This window comes from Pan troglodytes, chromosome 14 (assembly GCF_028858775.2).
Source record: "Pan troglodytes isolate AG18354 chromosome 14, NHGRI_mPanTro3-v2.0_pri, whole genome shotgun sequence".
In the NCBI taxonomy this organism is placed as follows: Eukaryota; Metazoa; Chordata; class Mammalia; order Primates; family Hominidae; genus Pan; species Pan troglodytes.
Genome location: NC_072412.2, coordinates 19,983,044 through 19,999,277, shown reverse-complemented (window position 1 = coordinate 19,999,277; position 16,234 = coordinate 19,983,044). Strand labels below are relative to the sequence as shown.

The 16,234-nt window shown below is 39.8% G+C and overlaps 2 protein-coding genes across 15 annotated transcripts in view; both read left to right on the top strand.

The window, feature by feature from the left end:
- Positions 1-10,065, top strand: part of XPO4 (exportin 4) — a 124,462-nt gene extending 114,397 nt beyond the window's left edge. For 10 of the 13 annotated variants that reach the window (XM_063792426.1, XM_054664849.2, XM_063792422.1 and 7 more), the window contains 4 exons: positions 601-732; positions 1,608-1,724; positions 2,149-2,241; positions 5,269-10,065. In XM_063792426.1, the coding sequence (XP_063648496.1) occupies positions 601-732; positions 1,608-1,724; positions 2,149-2,241; positions 5,269-5,466 (540 nt within the window). In that variant the 3' untranslated portion in view covers positions 5,467-10,065. Of the gene's footprint in view, positions 1-600; positions 733-1,581; positions 1,725-2,148; positions 2,242-5,268 lie in introns of all 13 variants that reach the window. The other 3 variants (XM_063792428.1, XM_024348465.3, XR_010150623.1) reach the window with 2 other exon arrangements.
- Positions 10,066-15,099: 5,034 nt separating this feature from the next.
- EEF1AKMT1 (EEF1A lysine methyltransferase 1) overlaps positions 15,100-16,234 on the top strand; it is a 45,076-nt gene continuing 43,941 nt past the window's right edge. Inside the window, exon 1 of one of the 2 annotated variants that reach the window (XM_054664856.2) lies at positions 15,100-15,301. The gene's annotated coding sequence lies outside the window, so the exon portion shown is untranslated. The remainder of the gene's footprint in view (positions 15,302-16,234) is intronic. The other variant, XM_509564.8, reaches the window with a different exon arrangement.

Below are 16,234 nucleotides of genomic sequence, written 5' to 3'. Positions count from 1 at the left end.
TTTAGTCAACTCTCCATATTGATTTGCATTTAGGGTTTGTTTAAACAAATAAGCCATTAAACATTTAAGTGTGTATTTTTCTTAAGTGTGGTTAAACCAGATTACCTACTTTTACCTCAGTTCTCTAGGATAGTACAACTGGAAAAATGTTTTTGGAAGTGTAAAGACCGAATACTCTGCTCTGTGCATAGTCTTAACAATTTGTATTAACCTTCTTGAATTTTTTCAGCATGCTTGAATGGAAATACATTTACAAAAAGGTTTTACTCCTAAGTTATTTAATAATTTTAAATCTGGCTGCCTTGTTTACTTTTTCCGGGTAAACACAGAATATCTGGAATTGACCTTAGATTTTATTAACTATCTAGAAGATAATTGTTTTGACTGTCTGTTACTTTGTTTCATAGTAGTTACTAAAATATGCCCTTTATTTGTACCTGTTTTTACATTTAATTTGGTCTTCATGTTTTCTATATCTTGTACATGTTTTAAAGAAATCATTATATTTAGAAGCTTGTCAGTTACTTTATTTTATTGCATTGATGAAAATAGAAATTGGATACTAATGAGCATCCAAATAATTTAATATTTCTTTTTCAGTTTCCAACCCTTTGTAATCAGTACTACAAATTAATCACATTTATCTGTGAGATTTTTCCTGAAAAAATACCACAGCTTCCTGAGGATCTGTTTAAAAGTCTGATGTACTCCCTAGAATTAGGAATGACATCATATCCTTTAAATGAACATCACTGTTACTTGTTACTTGGGGGAAAAGATCTTCCTTTAAAGAAAAGTTTTTTAAGTTTCCATTTTTCATTTTTCTTTTATGGTTCAATTTTATTTCTTAAAAATCCCTGGGCCAGGCACGGTGGCTCACACCTGTAATTCCAGCACTTTGGGAGGCCGAGGCGGGTGGATCACCTGAGGTCAGGAGTTCGAGACCAGCCTGGCCAACACAGTGAAACCCTGTCTCTAATAAAAGTACAAAAAATTAGCTGGGCGTGGTGGCGGGTGCCTGTGATCCCAGCTACTCGGGAGGCTGAGGCAGGAGTATCGCTTGAACCCAGGAGGCGGAGGTGGCAGTGAGCCGAGATTGCGCCATTGCACTCCAGCCTGGGCAACAAGAGTGAAACTCCATCTCAAAACAAAAAAACAAAAAACTGTCACCACTGTAACTGCTCTATTTCTGTGTTTCTTTGGTTAGTTTGCCTCGTCCTGTCCTCCTTTCACAGATCTCTGAGGCATTCAGTCCCTGGTTCCAGAGTTACCCCTTCATCAGGGTCCCATTAGTAATGCTGAGCTGGGTCTCTGGTCTTAGCTCTGATTGTAGAGAATAATATGACTTTTTAATAAGTTGTATGTATCGTAAACTGAAACAAGCTATACATCACCAGGCTCAAACCCAAAAACCTTATAGGCAATCTGAAAAACACTGGAAATCTTCTTTCCTTATATAACTCAGTGAAGATATTGCCCATGAGTCTACTTGTGTATCTGTATTCATTTCTAAAAACACTCATCCATTTAATACTAGCTATAATTTTTTTATCTTTTATAAATCGAATATATCCAATCTAGTTTGTTCTTTGACCTTCATGATCAGAATGAGTTCGGAGGTTTGCCAGCTTTGCCTGGAGGCCTTGACACCGTTAGCTGAACAGTGTGCAAAAGCACAAGAAACAGACTCACCACTTTTTCTAGCAACACGGCACTTTCTTAAGGTAAGATGTCTGTGCGGTAGGTCAGAAAATCAGCTACTTTCAAAAGTGTGGTCGGTACACATAATTCTGCATTCAAATGAGGAAATGCTTCCATTCTTTCGGGGGCGAGGAAACCATGACTTCCTGTTCACTGTTTTTTTCTGGAGATCAGCTCTTCATGGACACATTCTCATCCTCTATTTTTTGTGTTCTTGGAAATTGATGTGGTAAACATTGAGGGAATTTGATATTGTTGATTATTCAGATACCACAGCAAGTAGCAATATCTGTAAGGTATTTTTTTTTTAAACATTAAGGAAAATTTCAGATTGATTTAATAAATAGAATAACAACCAACCCTCTCTTTTTCTTTTTTGGACTGGGGAGGGACTGGAGGATATATGATCATCCTATGTTTTTATTTAGAAGTCTTATGTAATTTCAGCTGGTTTTTGATATGCTGGTTTTGCAAAAGCACAACACAGAGATGACCACTGCGGCTGGCGAAGCTTTCTACACGTTGGTGTGTTTGCACCAGGTACTGGACATGCCTCTTTTCAGGGGACTCTTCTCATTCTATTTTGCAAAGAGATTGTTGAGATAGATGGTGGGTCATTAATCCCCCCTTATAGGATCTGTGACTCAGTGCTTCAGTTCTGTTTCAGTGAGGAAGTATTTCTTAGCTTCTTTATTAGCTTTCACATGTCAGTTTGTGTTTACCTGACAGCTGTTTGTCAGTTCAAAGCATTTATTTTTTGTCCTCCACCATTATGAACCATCCTTTGCAATGGTCACTGCCCCAAAGCCTGTCCTTAAACAACTGTGCTAGGAATGAGGAATACATAATGGGTGTGTGAAGAACTCATGGTTTTGTAAGGGAGACAGGATGGCAGACAAGGAAGAGTCTGCCTTCAGACAGTATGGAAGACAGTATTTTATTGCATATTATAGAAAACAGTATATTATTTCATTTTGTTGATCTTTTAAAGATTCTGAAGCATCACTGATAATGGGGTTAATAGAAGAGTTAGGCTAGCTTACCTGTCTCCCCGCTTCTGATCGAATAGGTGCCTGTGAAATTTATGAAAAGGACCGTATTGAACAGTTTGCTGCCTCTGTTTCCCCTTTTCCTCTCCCATGCATATATATACACACATATATATGTAAGGTACATATATATATACACACACACACACGTATATATATATGTACCTCCCAGCATGGCCAAGAAGCTTTGGCGTTTTATTTCCATCTTTAAAAAAGGCTTTAGAGGAGGTCTTCCTTACTATTTAAAGACCTCCTTTCTCTAGACTTCCCGTAACATCTGTGCCCTAAGCTGAAGGTGCCCAGGGCCTTCATGTCTTGCTCTCTGCCCTAGGCTGCCACTTCCTGCAGGTGGTGCCTGCTCTCAAATCTGTGCCCTTTCTCTGTCATTTGACTTACTTGTTGCTTACTAGCAAGGTAGTCTTCTTGTCTGATCCTTCCTTCCTTCCCTCCTCTCTCTCTTTTTCTTTTCTTTTTTCTATCTTTTTCTTTCATTTTTCTTTTCTTTCCTTTCTTCCTTCCTTCCTCCCTCCCTCCCTTCCTTCTCTTTCTTTCTCCCTCCCTCCCTCCCTCCCTCCTTTCCTCCCCCGTTCCCTTCCACCCTCTTGTCTCTTCCTCCCTTCCTTCCTTCCTTCCTTCCTTCTCTTCCTTTATTTCTCTCTCTCCCTCTCTTTTAACATATTTACACACTGCAGGAAAGAGCAGGTTTTAGGAATGGCCAGTAGATACTTGCTGCCTGGCCCCAGAGGCTCTACTATCTCGCTTTTTTTTTTTTCTGAGACAGGGTCTCACTTTATTACCCAGGCTGGAGTGCAGTGGTGCAATTACTGCTAACTCCAGCCTCGGCCTCCTGGCCTCAAGCAATCCTCCCGCCTCAGCTCCCCAAGTAGCTGGGACTACAGGTGTGCACCACCACACCTGGCTTATTTTTTGTAGAGACGGAGTTTCACCATGTTGCCCAGGCTTGTATCAAATTCCTGAACTTAAGCAATCCACTCGCCTCGGCCTCCCAAAGCGCCTAGGATTACAGGTGTGAGCCACCATGCCTTGCCACCTCTACCATTTCTCATGAGTAGGGAAATGATAGGAGATTATACTTGGTCCCCTGTGAACAGGACTGTCCCTTTGATAAGGCAATTAGGGGAGCCACTCTGGCTCCATGGTTGGGGATTGGGATGCTGCACCTTATCCTTCTTTTCCAAATGTAATTAACATTTGGTTTCACCATTTTGGTCTATCATGATATCCCAAGAAGCCAATGAAAAATTACAGCATGCCAGGTGCAGTGGCTCATGCCTGTAATTTTTGCACTTTGGGAGACCAAGGTGGGTGGATTGATTGAGGCTGGGAGCTTGAGACCAGCCTGCTCAACATTGCAGAACCCTGTCCCTACTAAAAATTCAAAAATTAGCCAGGGATGGTGGTGCATGCCTGTAGTCCCAGGCTCTTAGGAGGCTGAGGTAGGAGGATCACTTGAACCCAGGAAACAGAGGTTGCAGTGAGACAGGATCTCACTCTGTTGCCCAGGCTGGAGTGCAGTGGAGCAACCATGGCTCACTGCAGCCTCAACCTCTTGGGCTCAAGCGATCTCCCATCTCAGCCTCCCAAGTAGCTGGGACTACAGCTGTGCACCACCACAACTGCCTAATTTTTAAATTTTTTGTAGAGGTGGGATCTCACTGTGTTGCTCAGGCTGGTCTCAAATTCCCGGGCTCAAACAGTCATCCCTCCTCAGCCTCCCAAAGTGCTGGCATTAAAGGCCTGAGCCACTATGCCTGGCCAGGCCAGCTTTTTTTGAGAGCTTACCTCTGTCCTGGTTGAATTTCCCTTAAGCCCACACCTTCTTCCACTTTCCTTTATAAGGCTTTATAATAGAGTATTAAAAATAGAAAATTTCCCATATTCCTATATTTACTAAAGTCCTCTTCCTGCCCTTTCTCTAAGAGCTGCTGGGCACAGTGCTGGTTTGGAGCTTTCAGAGTGCCCTGCTCCACTTGGAGAAGGCATTGGAATATATTTCTCCGCCCCGTCCTCCCAAAAGACTCCTGCCTGTCCTGTCTTTGTGCACATTGCTGTCCTCAGAACTGGGTGGACCAGATATCTCTATTAACCTCTGGGGAACTATTGCAGACTTAGATTATGTGTCAAACGCAACATAAATAGGAATGATGTGCTTTGAAGAGGCAGCACAACAAAGTTGATTATCACATGGGTCTTGGGGCTAGATTGGTGGACTCTTGCTTGATCTGGGTCATATCACTTCACCTCGCTGAGTGTCGAAACCTTCACCTCTGGAATGGGAATAGAAACAGTACCTGTCTCGAAGCCTTGTTGTAAATGATAGATGAATTAATCCATGTAAAAGGTTTTCAAACAGTAGTACTTAAATGCTGAATTATTCTAAATGTTAACTCTTAAAATGTGTCCCTGCCTTTTAGAACCCCACAGTCCAGTAACTGATAAGATCTACTTGTATGATATTCTAAGGAGGATACTTGTGTATACTTTATCTCTTCAATAGGCTGAATATTCTGAACTGGTCGAAACATTACTATCAAGTCAGCAAGACCCAGTTATTTACCAGAGATTAGCAGATGCCTTCAACAAGCTCACTGCAAGCAGCACTCCTCCTACGCTGGATCGGAAGCAGAAGATGGCCTTCTTAAAGAGTTTAGAAGAATTTATGGCAAATGTTGGTGGTCTCCTTTGTGTAAAATAAACAACAGAACTTTATGCTTAATTTAGATCCTTTCTGCAAAGTGCACTGAATTGCTGAAAGTTGACTTGAGTCTTGTCCTATTCCTCAGTTCATTTGGCCATTTTGGATTTTGGAGAGCCTGAAACTTTGATATGTATGTAATACAGTGAAACAGGAGAGGTCAACTTGGCATCAGCTTCTGCTGTTAAGTGTTAGCCACGATCTGTCATATATATGTCTTTTAGATTCTGAATGGTGATTTAAAATTTTCAAAATGAAATTCCATATATGTGCAAACAGATATGGGCACCACGAAATACATATGCAGTGCCTTTTTTCCTTTTAACATAGGTGGCTAGCCAAAGTTTAGAATTTTTGTCATTAAATATGAAATGGATATATGCTAGGCAGTGTTTCTCAAAATCTCCATAGATCGCCTGCATCACTTGAGGAGCTGGTGAAAAGGCAGATTCTTAGGCCCAACTGTAGACCTTCAGAGTCAGAATGTCTGGTTGTTGGGCCCAGGAGTCTTCATGTTAATAAGCTTCTCCCTTTCGTCACCCCAAAAGTTTTGAATCAATGAAAGAGACATTGAAAACTCTTAAGAGGTTTTGTGCTTTCTAGCTTTTCCTCCCTTTGATGATTGGGTTTATAATTCAGCAGGAAGGGGAAACATCACCAGGGGTTTGTTGGCTTTTTCTTAGCTTGCTTTCTTGCTTGCTTGCTTTCTTGCTTTTCTTGCTTTCTGTCTCTCTCTTTCTTTTCTCTCTCTCTCTCTTACATCAACCCAGTGCTGCAGGTTTTGTGTAATACAAGTCACTAATCATACTCTGATGCCTGAACTTGAGGAGGAAAATACATGTATATTTTTGTTCCGTAAAAATAACCTTAGGAACTGTAGCCATTTCATTGCCTTAATTTTAAGAGGAAAATACAAAAACAGCTGATTTGTTTTAGTAAGAAACCACGTCTTGATGCTTCAGAGTTGGTTTAGGGTGTTAGCTGCTATGAACCTGTTGCCCCTTTCGATCGTGTATTTATGTAGGTTTATCAGTGAAATGAAAGGCTTGTTTCCGTCTAGTCTAACTTTTTGAGTGTGTTTCTATCCAGCCACATAGCCCATATCTACTCTAAATGGCTTGCTTAAGCAATAATTATTTTAAAGGATGTGAATCACTGATTCACACAGACTATTGCACGTTGGGGCATTAGGGGCAATAATTCTTATCCAGTCATGGGAGCCAGTGAATTTAATTTCAGAGATTAAAAATTCACTTTAGATCCTCTAGTTTGATCTTTTAATCAGGATTTTTATACAGCTGCCATGCTCCCCTAATTCAGTGTGCCAGCTTACAATGTGGAAATAAAAGCTAATTTATACACAGCAGGCATATGAAACTCCACTCATTGCAGTAGTTTCACAGCACAGTGACAGGTAGAGGACTCTGGCACAGGTGCACTCATGAAACTCTGCTTCCACCATGTTCCTGATACCTATCTATTAAACCATTCTGCAAATACGGTTTTTCTACCTGATTGCATATAGCATATGTGTCATTACATGTGATGCTGTGCAAAACTTTGTATAATTCTGTGTTATTAACAGTTAACAAAACTGGAGCATCTGAATTACATCCAACCTGTGCATGTGATGTTAGGTAGATGTGAATGCAGGGCCTTGGGCCATAACTTACATTTCTCTCAATTTGATTAGCTTTGAGTCACAATTAAGGGGAAGCAAAAACATCTTGAAAAGACTGCTAGGAAGGAAATTAATATCAGTCATCCAGAAGTACACGTTTCTGTATTTTAAAAAATACTTTGATGCATTTATTTTTAGGTGGTTTTTTTTCCCCTTAAAAAACTTGAAGTGATATGCAGCAGTAATCTATTTGTTTTGCGTTGTTCTTGGTGTTTTGTGTTTCCCAGATCCCTCAAGCCTTCTCAGCTGTTGCGAATTATGTGTATCTGTGTGTGTGCTAAGTACAGTCTCTTTACCAAAGGGCACTGAAACACACAATTGACTGGACAGGTCCACGTGCCATGACAAAACTATAATCAAGTTATTAAAACTAAAGATGAGTGGGAAAGGAATGCCTTGGTAAGTAAAAAGGCATCTATATTTAATAACTTTTATCCAGATGGCAACATATTTGCAAAATTTGCCCAGATCCTATTACAATACTAAAAATAGAAAATTTCACCTCCATATTCCTGAGGTGTAATTTCATTAGACTAGTTTTAGTTTAAAAAGACTTCTTCAGATTGGACCAAATAATACTTATAAGATCAACAGAATGTTGAATATTAGCTCACTGGGGTGGGGAGAAGCCACTACCATTTTTTAGGTGATGGGGATGCCACTGAGTTGCAACGGCTAGACCTTTTCAGGGTGGTTGTGTCCATGTTTGCCTGATTGGGTGCTTATTCACTTTGTGTTTTCTTTTGTTTTATTTTGTCCAATTTTGTCTTTAGCTGTGTTTATTAACTTCTCCTGTCTTGTTTTGTTTTAATGCTCTTGGCCCAGTGGGTGTCAAGAACACTGGCTTAATTCAAGTCAGTTGATTTTTTTTCTATTAAAACTGTTGTTAAAACATTTTTTAAAACAAAAACATTATTTGTGCCCTCTTTTATATATGTCAAAGGGACACTGTCAAGTATTTCATTTTTAGATTTTTGTTTTATAAAATTTCTGTTGTTCATATAGTATCCTTTAACCTCTAGTTTTCCATACATCCTTTGTTTGTTTCTCATTTTATTTTCCTTGACCCATTTATTTCCCAAGGCACAATCACTAAAGACTTTGTACTTTCACAGTCTGTTAATGTAGTAGCACCTGTAACTGTGTTCTTGTTCTGTTAAAAGGATTGATTTGCTTTTATAGTCCTTGTGCTGGATGAGTGGCTGCCTCAGTAGCAAAACTACCTGACAGTATTTGACAGTGTCCTTTCCAGCACCATTATTTGGGTCTTTCAGGGTGGCCATCTCTGTTAGAAGACAGTAGCATGTTAACATCACTGCATTGAGTTTTTGTCTGGTGTAAAGTATGACTTTTAATGTAAACAAACTGCAGGTTTTTTTCAAACTAATTTTAAGAATTTAGTCTTACTTCATTGTAAACTGTGTATCTAATTATATTACATTACTCTGTTCAGATGGGATGGTTACTACCATTTGTCCATGTTTTTCATTTGAAAAGCAAGTATCTATATCATTTCCCCCCAGTCAGCATTATTTAACACTCCCCTTAACTGTCTTTGAACTTTCTCTTTTAACAAAAATGTCAAGTCTTTATAGTTGTAATATCACCATGTTTCCCATTTCTGTTAATACTTCTATGAACCCCTAAAGTATTGAAGGGAACTAGCTGTCAGTTTCAAGGATTACGAGTTTGAGTCTCCTAGTATTCAACATCATTCTGAACCCTGAAATAATATTTTTCTCTGTTACAATTTTTATCTGTTTGCCACCTCTGTTGTTAGAGGTGGTTGTCAATTGACCTTACTAAGTTAGCTGTCTTTGATGAGGAATTATTGTTATTGGTTCCTGAATAAAACATTAACCTTTTAAGTCAGAAGGAACCTCGGTACTTCTTAAGGTTTGTTTGTGTTTTCTAAAACCAGAGAATAAGGAACTGATTTGGCTATGAGGTTTAACATTATAATTTTCTGTAAGCTTTCCCACAAAACAACGTTGTTGATTTGAGGATATAATAATGTTTTAATCTTTTTAAAATATAAGTGGTTATTCTCTGACTTGGTAACTATGTTCTGAAAACACTGCATTTAAGAATTTTTAAAAATTGGTTTTCTAAAATTAAAATGTCCAAATTAGGCATATTGCTGAGCTCAAATTGATGTGAAATGCCATGGTTCCAGTTGAATTTTAAGCATATTTTCATTTAGATACAAAATATATGAAGTATGCTTGGTTGATTATAGTGAGAACCCATGACATAGTTAACCAAAGAATATGTTTGGTTCAAATAAAAATAGAAGTTTAATACTGGGCATTCATTCTTTTTAAAGAGAATGAATGAAGAAATCGGTTTCCTGCTGTAGTTCTCTATGGGTAAGTCTTAGTAAAGACGAGAATGCTGAAGTCGGCTGTGGCGATTCCCTCCTAGGAACTGGGAGGTGTGGCTTGCCCATTACCCGCTTGAAGCTCACATCTTTACCCTCCTCTCCCACTGTGGTTTGATCTTCACCTATTCCCAGGCCCTCCCAGCAATTGGAGAGGTGTCTTTTTTTTTGGTTTTCGTTCCCCCCCCCCCCCCCACCCCCGTCTGCATTCTTAGGCCTCTTAGCTATTAGGAACTGTCAGATACATACTAGTAGCTAATTTTCCTAGCCTGAAATTATATACTGCATCTGCACTATGTACCTACTAGGGATCTGACCTCAAGTGTTTTCTGAGCCCAGGCTTCCTGGTGTGGTGTCTTTTACCACATAAAATTATTACAAATTGCAAATGTTGGTATTGTGATTTGATTATCTGTACAAAGAAAGAAGCTCTATGCAGTGAGTTTGTGGTTTAATGGTCACAAAAATGTTAGCACTGCTACCACTCAGCACGTGTAAAATTTTTTAAATTTATAAATATTAAAATTTTAAACTTACACTGACTTTTCAGTTTTATTTAAAGACCCAGGGATGAGTGTACTGTTTAAATATTTACCTCTATTAACATAACTAATGAAGGTATAAAATTGCATTTAGTTTTTCAGAAGATGCTGCAATATGATTTTAGGAAATAAGGCTATGTATTGAGCCAGTTATAGGCTGAATATCAGGTTGATAAAATTTTATTTGTATTTTTAAAATTCATAAATGGGAGTTAAAATGTGTCTTTTCACTAAATATTTTTATTACATTTTTGTTTTGACCATGTGTGATTTGTTCATGGGTATTTAGCTAGACTCTTTTATGAAACGCATTGAAATGGTGCTAGTTTGTTTACCATTATAGGAAGATTGACATTGGGGACATTACACGGTCCTAAAATAATTTTAAATTAAAAAAAATGAAGACATCTGTACAGATAAAAATCAAGATTTGCATCACCTTCTGGGAGAACCCGTGGTACTCACAGAATATCCAGTATTAGAAATATAAAAATTTTGTCTATATTTTATAATATTTATCTCAGCCCACAGTCTTAGAAACAGTTTCACAGTTACTAGTTAAGTCATTATCTTTGGTGCATATTTAGTAAATACTTTTAGCAAGTCATTCTTTTTGGCCTTTCAGGGAAAGTGGTGAATTACCATCTTACTGTGTGCTAGATAGATCCACCCTTTGCCCAGTGTTAAATCTTGTAAACATGAAGTGAAAAGTTAATTTTTAAAGAAAATGCATTTTTAAAATGTTCATTTTTAACCTGAATTTGCTTTGAATATTCTTTGATTTGTAATGTTGTTATTTAGCTTATATTGAGATTTATTCCACTCCAAAGGTGGATAAAGAAAAGTTGTTTAAGAAAACCAATTAGAGTGTATTTTGAATTTTTGTTTCTTTCATTACCAAGTGTGGGGCCATACACACAGGCTAATCATCTGTCATTTGAGACCCACAGATGATTTCAAAGGTCCCAAATATATAAAAATCTATAACTGTTTTTTAAAAGACATCTTTAATGGTGCTCTCCAAAAATACAATTCGGTTGCTTATGAGTGATGCCTTTGACAGGCTGATTAGATTATAAAACAGTTTTGTTTTTTTAAACATAGGGTCTCAGATTGGGTCTTGTGCATTCTATGTAATCTCAAATGGCAGTTCAGTTTGACTTTCTTTTAAAACTAAGTGGAAATGGTATATTTGGTGAAACTAATGAAAGAATCGTTTGCTGGGAAATTCCATACAGCACCCCCAGCAGCATCCTGTCTCAGTCTGGCGTACAATTCAACCTCCTACTGAGTGTCCCTGTAAATTATTTTTAATATATAGCATGAGAGTGAACTGAGGCAACTCATTGATGTTTCCCAGAGATGATGAATGAACAAAAGCAAATAGGATCTGCTAAACATTTTTATTCCCACAGTAGTGAGCAGTTTTGTTCTTGTTTTGATAATGTTCATTTCTGCCTAATCTTAGGCTTCAAATACAACTTTAAGAAAGCCCAGGATGTTACTGAGTAGTGGAACTTCTTATTTGTACACCTGTTTATAACTGCACTGCCCTGGATGTTATGGTTATTTCTGAGGACTGACCTGGTAAAGCTAGTTGAACTGGTAGACTGCAGGGTAGAGGCAGACCTAGATTCAATGTCTAACTAAGCTACTTAGGGCTTACATTAATTTCCACAGGTCTGTTATCCATATCATGAGTTTATAAGTGTTCCTCCCAAAGAAAAAATTTAAAAGTGATGGATGAAATATAATAGTAGATGCTCAATAAATTCCATTGTATTTAAAGATTATTTCTGAAAACAGATTTCGTTTCATTAGACAAATGTATCCTAACACTAAGTCTGATACCTAATAGTCAATTGCTTTTAAATACATGCTGTAATATCTTCATATTGATACTACGTTATAGCCCTAACCACAACCACCCTAGGGATGTTGGGGTAGACTTCACCATATTATTTACTGTATCTTTTTTTTAAAAAATGAGAAAATGGATCTATTTATGTCAACTATCTTAGTCTGTTCTATTTAATTCAACTATCTTACTCTGTGCTATTAGAATTCCTGAGACTGAAGAGCAGAAACTTATTTCTTTCATTTCTGGAGACTGCCCTTTGACTTCCATCATGTGGAAGAGGCAAGCAAGCCATCACCAGCTGGTGGCAAGAGAGAATCAACTCCCTCCTTCAAGCCCCTTTGTAATTGGGACCTAATTTTATTCATTAGGGAGGAACTCTCTTGGCCTAATCACCTCTTAAAGGCCCCACCTCTTCATACTGGCACATTGGCAACAATTGAATTTTGCAAGGGAGCTATTCAAACCACAGCAACAAGGATTTTATTTTCTGAATAGGCACCTACTATTTCTACAACAATGAAAAAATCCTGGCCGGGCGCGCGGTGGCTGACGCCTGTAATCCCAGCACTTTGGGAGGCCGAGGCGGGCGGATCACGAGGTCAGGAGATCGAGACCACCCTAGCTAACACGGTGAAACCCTGTCTCTACTAAAAAAAAAAAAAAAAAAAAAAAAAAAAAAAAAACCGGGCGTGGTGGCGGACAGCTGTGGTCCCAGCTACTCGGGAGGCTGAGGCAGGAAAATGGCGTGAACCCGGGAGGCGGAGCTTGCAGTGAGCCGAGATCGCGCCACTGCACTCCAGCCTGGGCGACAGAGCGAGACTCCGTCTAAAAAAAAAAAAAAAAAAAAAAAAAAAAGAATCCTAACGGTGATTCCCAAAGTGAGTTTCATTAGTAATTTTTTAAAATAATTGTTAAATACGTTTTGATAAATAAAACAGGTTTCTTTAGTGCATTAAGTTGAAGGCTTTAATACATTAATGCCTATGGTGAAACTCAGAAGAAGAGTTTAATCAGATTTTCCTCATTTTACTTTATACAGTCTTTTCTCAAAGTACCTTACAGGACTAGAAATCTAAGGAATATCCTTTGCAACATGCTTAGGATAATTCGAATAACTCTGTGATAAAGCACTCAATGGAAGAAAAACAAACACCTGAATCTGTTTTTGTACTTACAGGTAATTTGTTGTTGTTTTAAGAAAAACTGAGTCTAGTGTGGTTTGTTTTGTTTTTTTGAGACAGAGGCTCCTTCTGTCACCCAGGCTGGAGTGCAATGGCGTGATCTTGACTCACTGCAACCTCCACCTCCCGGGTGTAAGCGATTCTCCTGCCTCAGCCTCCCAAGTAGCTGGGAATACAGGCGTGTGCCACCACACCGGGCTAATTTTTGTATTTTTAGAAGAGATGGAGTTCCGCCATGTTGACCAGGCTGGTCTCAAACTCCTGACCTCAGGTGATCTGCCCACCTTGGCCTCCCAAAGTACTGGCGTGAGCCCTGCACCAGGTCCCAAGTCTGGTTTACTTTCTTTTTTACACCATTTCTGAAGAGAAGCAAGACGAACAAAAATCACTGGTGAATACACAAAAGGAATAATTCCTGAATTGAAGACATCCTTCATGTCCAATTTAACTGGACAAGTAATTTCCCCTTTAATGAGAATAAGTACTCCTTTGATATTTTACATGTTTATGATTTGCAAAAACCATTAAATTACAGTGCATAGGTTTCACCAGGAAAATATGAATCTTACTGTATTACTGTCATGCTGTCTGAGCAATCAGGTCTAGTGAAGGTACAAAAAACTCTGACATCTGTGGTCACTTTCATAGTAAAAATAGTAAATAGTAAAATACATGAAGATAACATGTCTTACATGCTATTAAAGCAATGTCAGCTTTGAAAGAAAATGATCTACTTACTGTTTCAGACTCAATTTGACTGAATGTAAACTTCTGTTAAAGTAGTTATAAGCTAGGGCAGTCTTGTTTATTGAACACCACCTCCATAAAAAATGCACTCATAAAAGTTGGTTATTGTTTCTCAGTTTGTGTTAAATTTCTTTTAGTTTTTTAAATATATCTTCTTCCTGTTCCTTTTCCAGAATACACCTGATCTTGAAATATTTGGTTAATAGACTTGTCATCAATTCAAAACAAAGTCAAAATGTAGCATGGGTTATTATAAACTGGAAACAGTTCTTAAAATAGAAATTATAGTACACCCAATGTTATAAACCTGTTTCATTAACTACTTACTGAATAGCATCATTTGCCAGCTTAACAGTTTATATCCTTACCTTATACCAGAAAGGATTTTCACATTGCTCAGCAGAATATATAAAATTTAGCAAGATCATGAAATTGGTAAAGAAAATGGAGGAAAGAGAGGGTAGGAGCACAATACAGATTGATTTCTTGGGGAATTGGAAACAAATACTTTGTATCACTTATAATTTGGTAGCTGCTAAAACGTAAGGGAACCTTTTAATAATCACTGCCTGTATGTGCCAGATAATTAAGGTGTTGTTGACAAAAATCATACATACTTACGGCGCTTGATGTCTAAATACATATATTGACCAACTCATTCAAAACTGAAGACTCTGAAAGACTAACGAGTTTTAAAGGTTCCCCCCCGCTGCCGCCAATCCTGTCAATTTTACCAAAGCCTCAATTTGATGTCAACATTTAAAGTCAACGATTTGATTTAAAAAGACTGAGCAGACAATCGACCAATGAAGCCTTGACTTTGAAAATCTACGTGACTCAGTGCAAAATAGTGGGTTTAACTTTAATTAGGATCTTAAATTTTTTTTTTTTTTTTTTTAGATGTTGCCTTGCTCTGTCGCCCAGGCTGGAGTAGCTGTGGTGCGATCTCGGCTCACTGTAGCCTCTGCCTCCCGGGTTCCAGCGAGTCTCCTGCCTCAGCCTCCCGGGTAGCTGGGATTACAGGCGCACGCGACCACGGCCAGCTAATTTTTGTATTTTTTAGTAGAGACGAGGTTTCGCCATGTTGGTAAGGCTGGTCTCGAACTCCTGACCTCAGGTGATCCGCCCGCCTCGGCCTCCCAAAGTGTTGGGATTACAGGCGTGAGCCACCGCGCCCTGCCAGGGCCTTCATTTTTTTTTTTTTTTTTTTTTTTTTTTTTTTTTTTGCTACCATTCTTGGGGGCGGCTGATGAGACAAGTGAAGGAACGACTCCAGGTTGGAGACGGCCCTCAGAGTTGTAAACGCGGGATTGAGACGCTGCGGGAAGATGGCCTGCCTTGCGCAAGGGCCTGGGCGGGAGGGCCTGCGCCTGCGCTAGCGAGACTCTGGCTAGCCACTCCCACTGCACACGGCGAGTCTGGGCGACTGCGCACGCGCGGCTGGTGAGTGGCGGGTTCGGGCGCAGCTGTAGGGTTGGCTGCGCGCCGCCGAGGGGTTTTGGACTGGGTTAGGTGCCTTTTGTGTGTTTCTCACCTTTTTTCCAGGGTGGTGGTGGTGGAAGAGTTTAATTAGCAGTGGCTGGCGGATTCCTGAGGGAAGGAGCTGGCGCCGGCCTGAGAGTGGATCCTGGTTGCTGTGTTAGGCGCTGTTGGGCCTCGTGTCCCGGTCGCCGGAAGGGGCCGCGTCCTGTGCCGCGCACGTTGGCGCCCGGGCCTTAGGCAGCCTTGGTGCTGACGGGGAAATTAACCCCCAGGCTACGGCAGCGCGTGGAGGCCTCCCTTCCCTCCGAGTAGAAACAGTACTCGGCCTGCTGTCCTTTTCATCTTTGCGCTCAGAAGTTCGCTGATGGAGTTTGCGAAATGCCCAGGCCTGACTGTCCGCTCCTGGAGGGCGGGCACCCGCGGCGCCTGTCGCTGGGGCTTCTGAGGCAGGTCCCCTGCAGGATGCGGGTGCTGCGAGGTGGAGTAGACTAGGACTTGGGCGGCTTTACTGCGAAACGGGCAGTAGCTTCGGAGGTGCAGAAGTGCTGGGACGATCGCGGGTCCCTACCGGGAGGGAGCCACATGTCAGACAGGAAGGCCTTCCTTATAGGGGTTGTGGTTACATGGGGCGTACATCACAACGTCGCACTGCACACGTACGACCTGCATTTCATTGTAAGCTTTACCTCCTTTTTAAAGTTAATTTAAAAACAGGATAAATAGAATTCTGGGAAGGAACTGTTTGAGGCAGGGGGACTCAAAGATGAAAACAGAATGAAAACCTTTGGCCCTTTTCTGGACGTAAATTGGATTAAGGGGAGAATCATCCAGCAATTTATAAAAAGTATTTGGAGAATATCTAGGCCTTACCCATTCATAGAGGGAGCCTTGCTC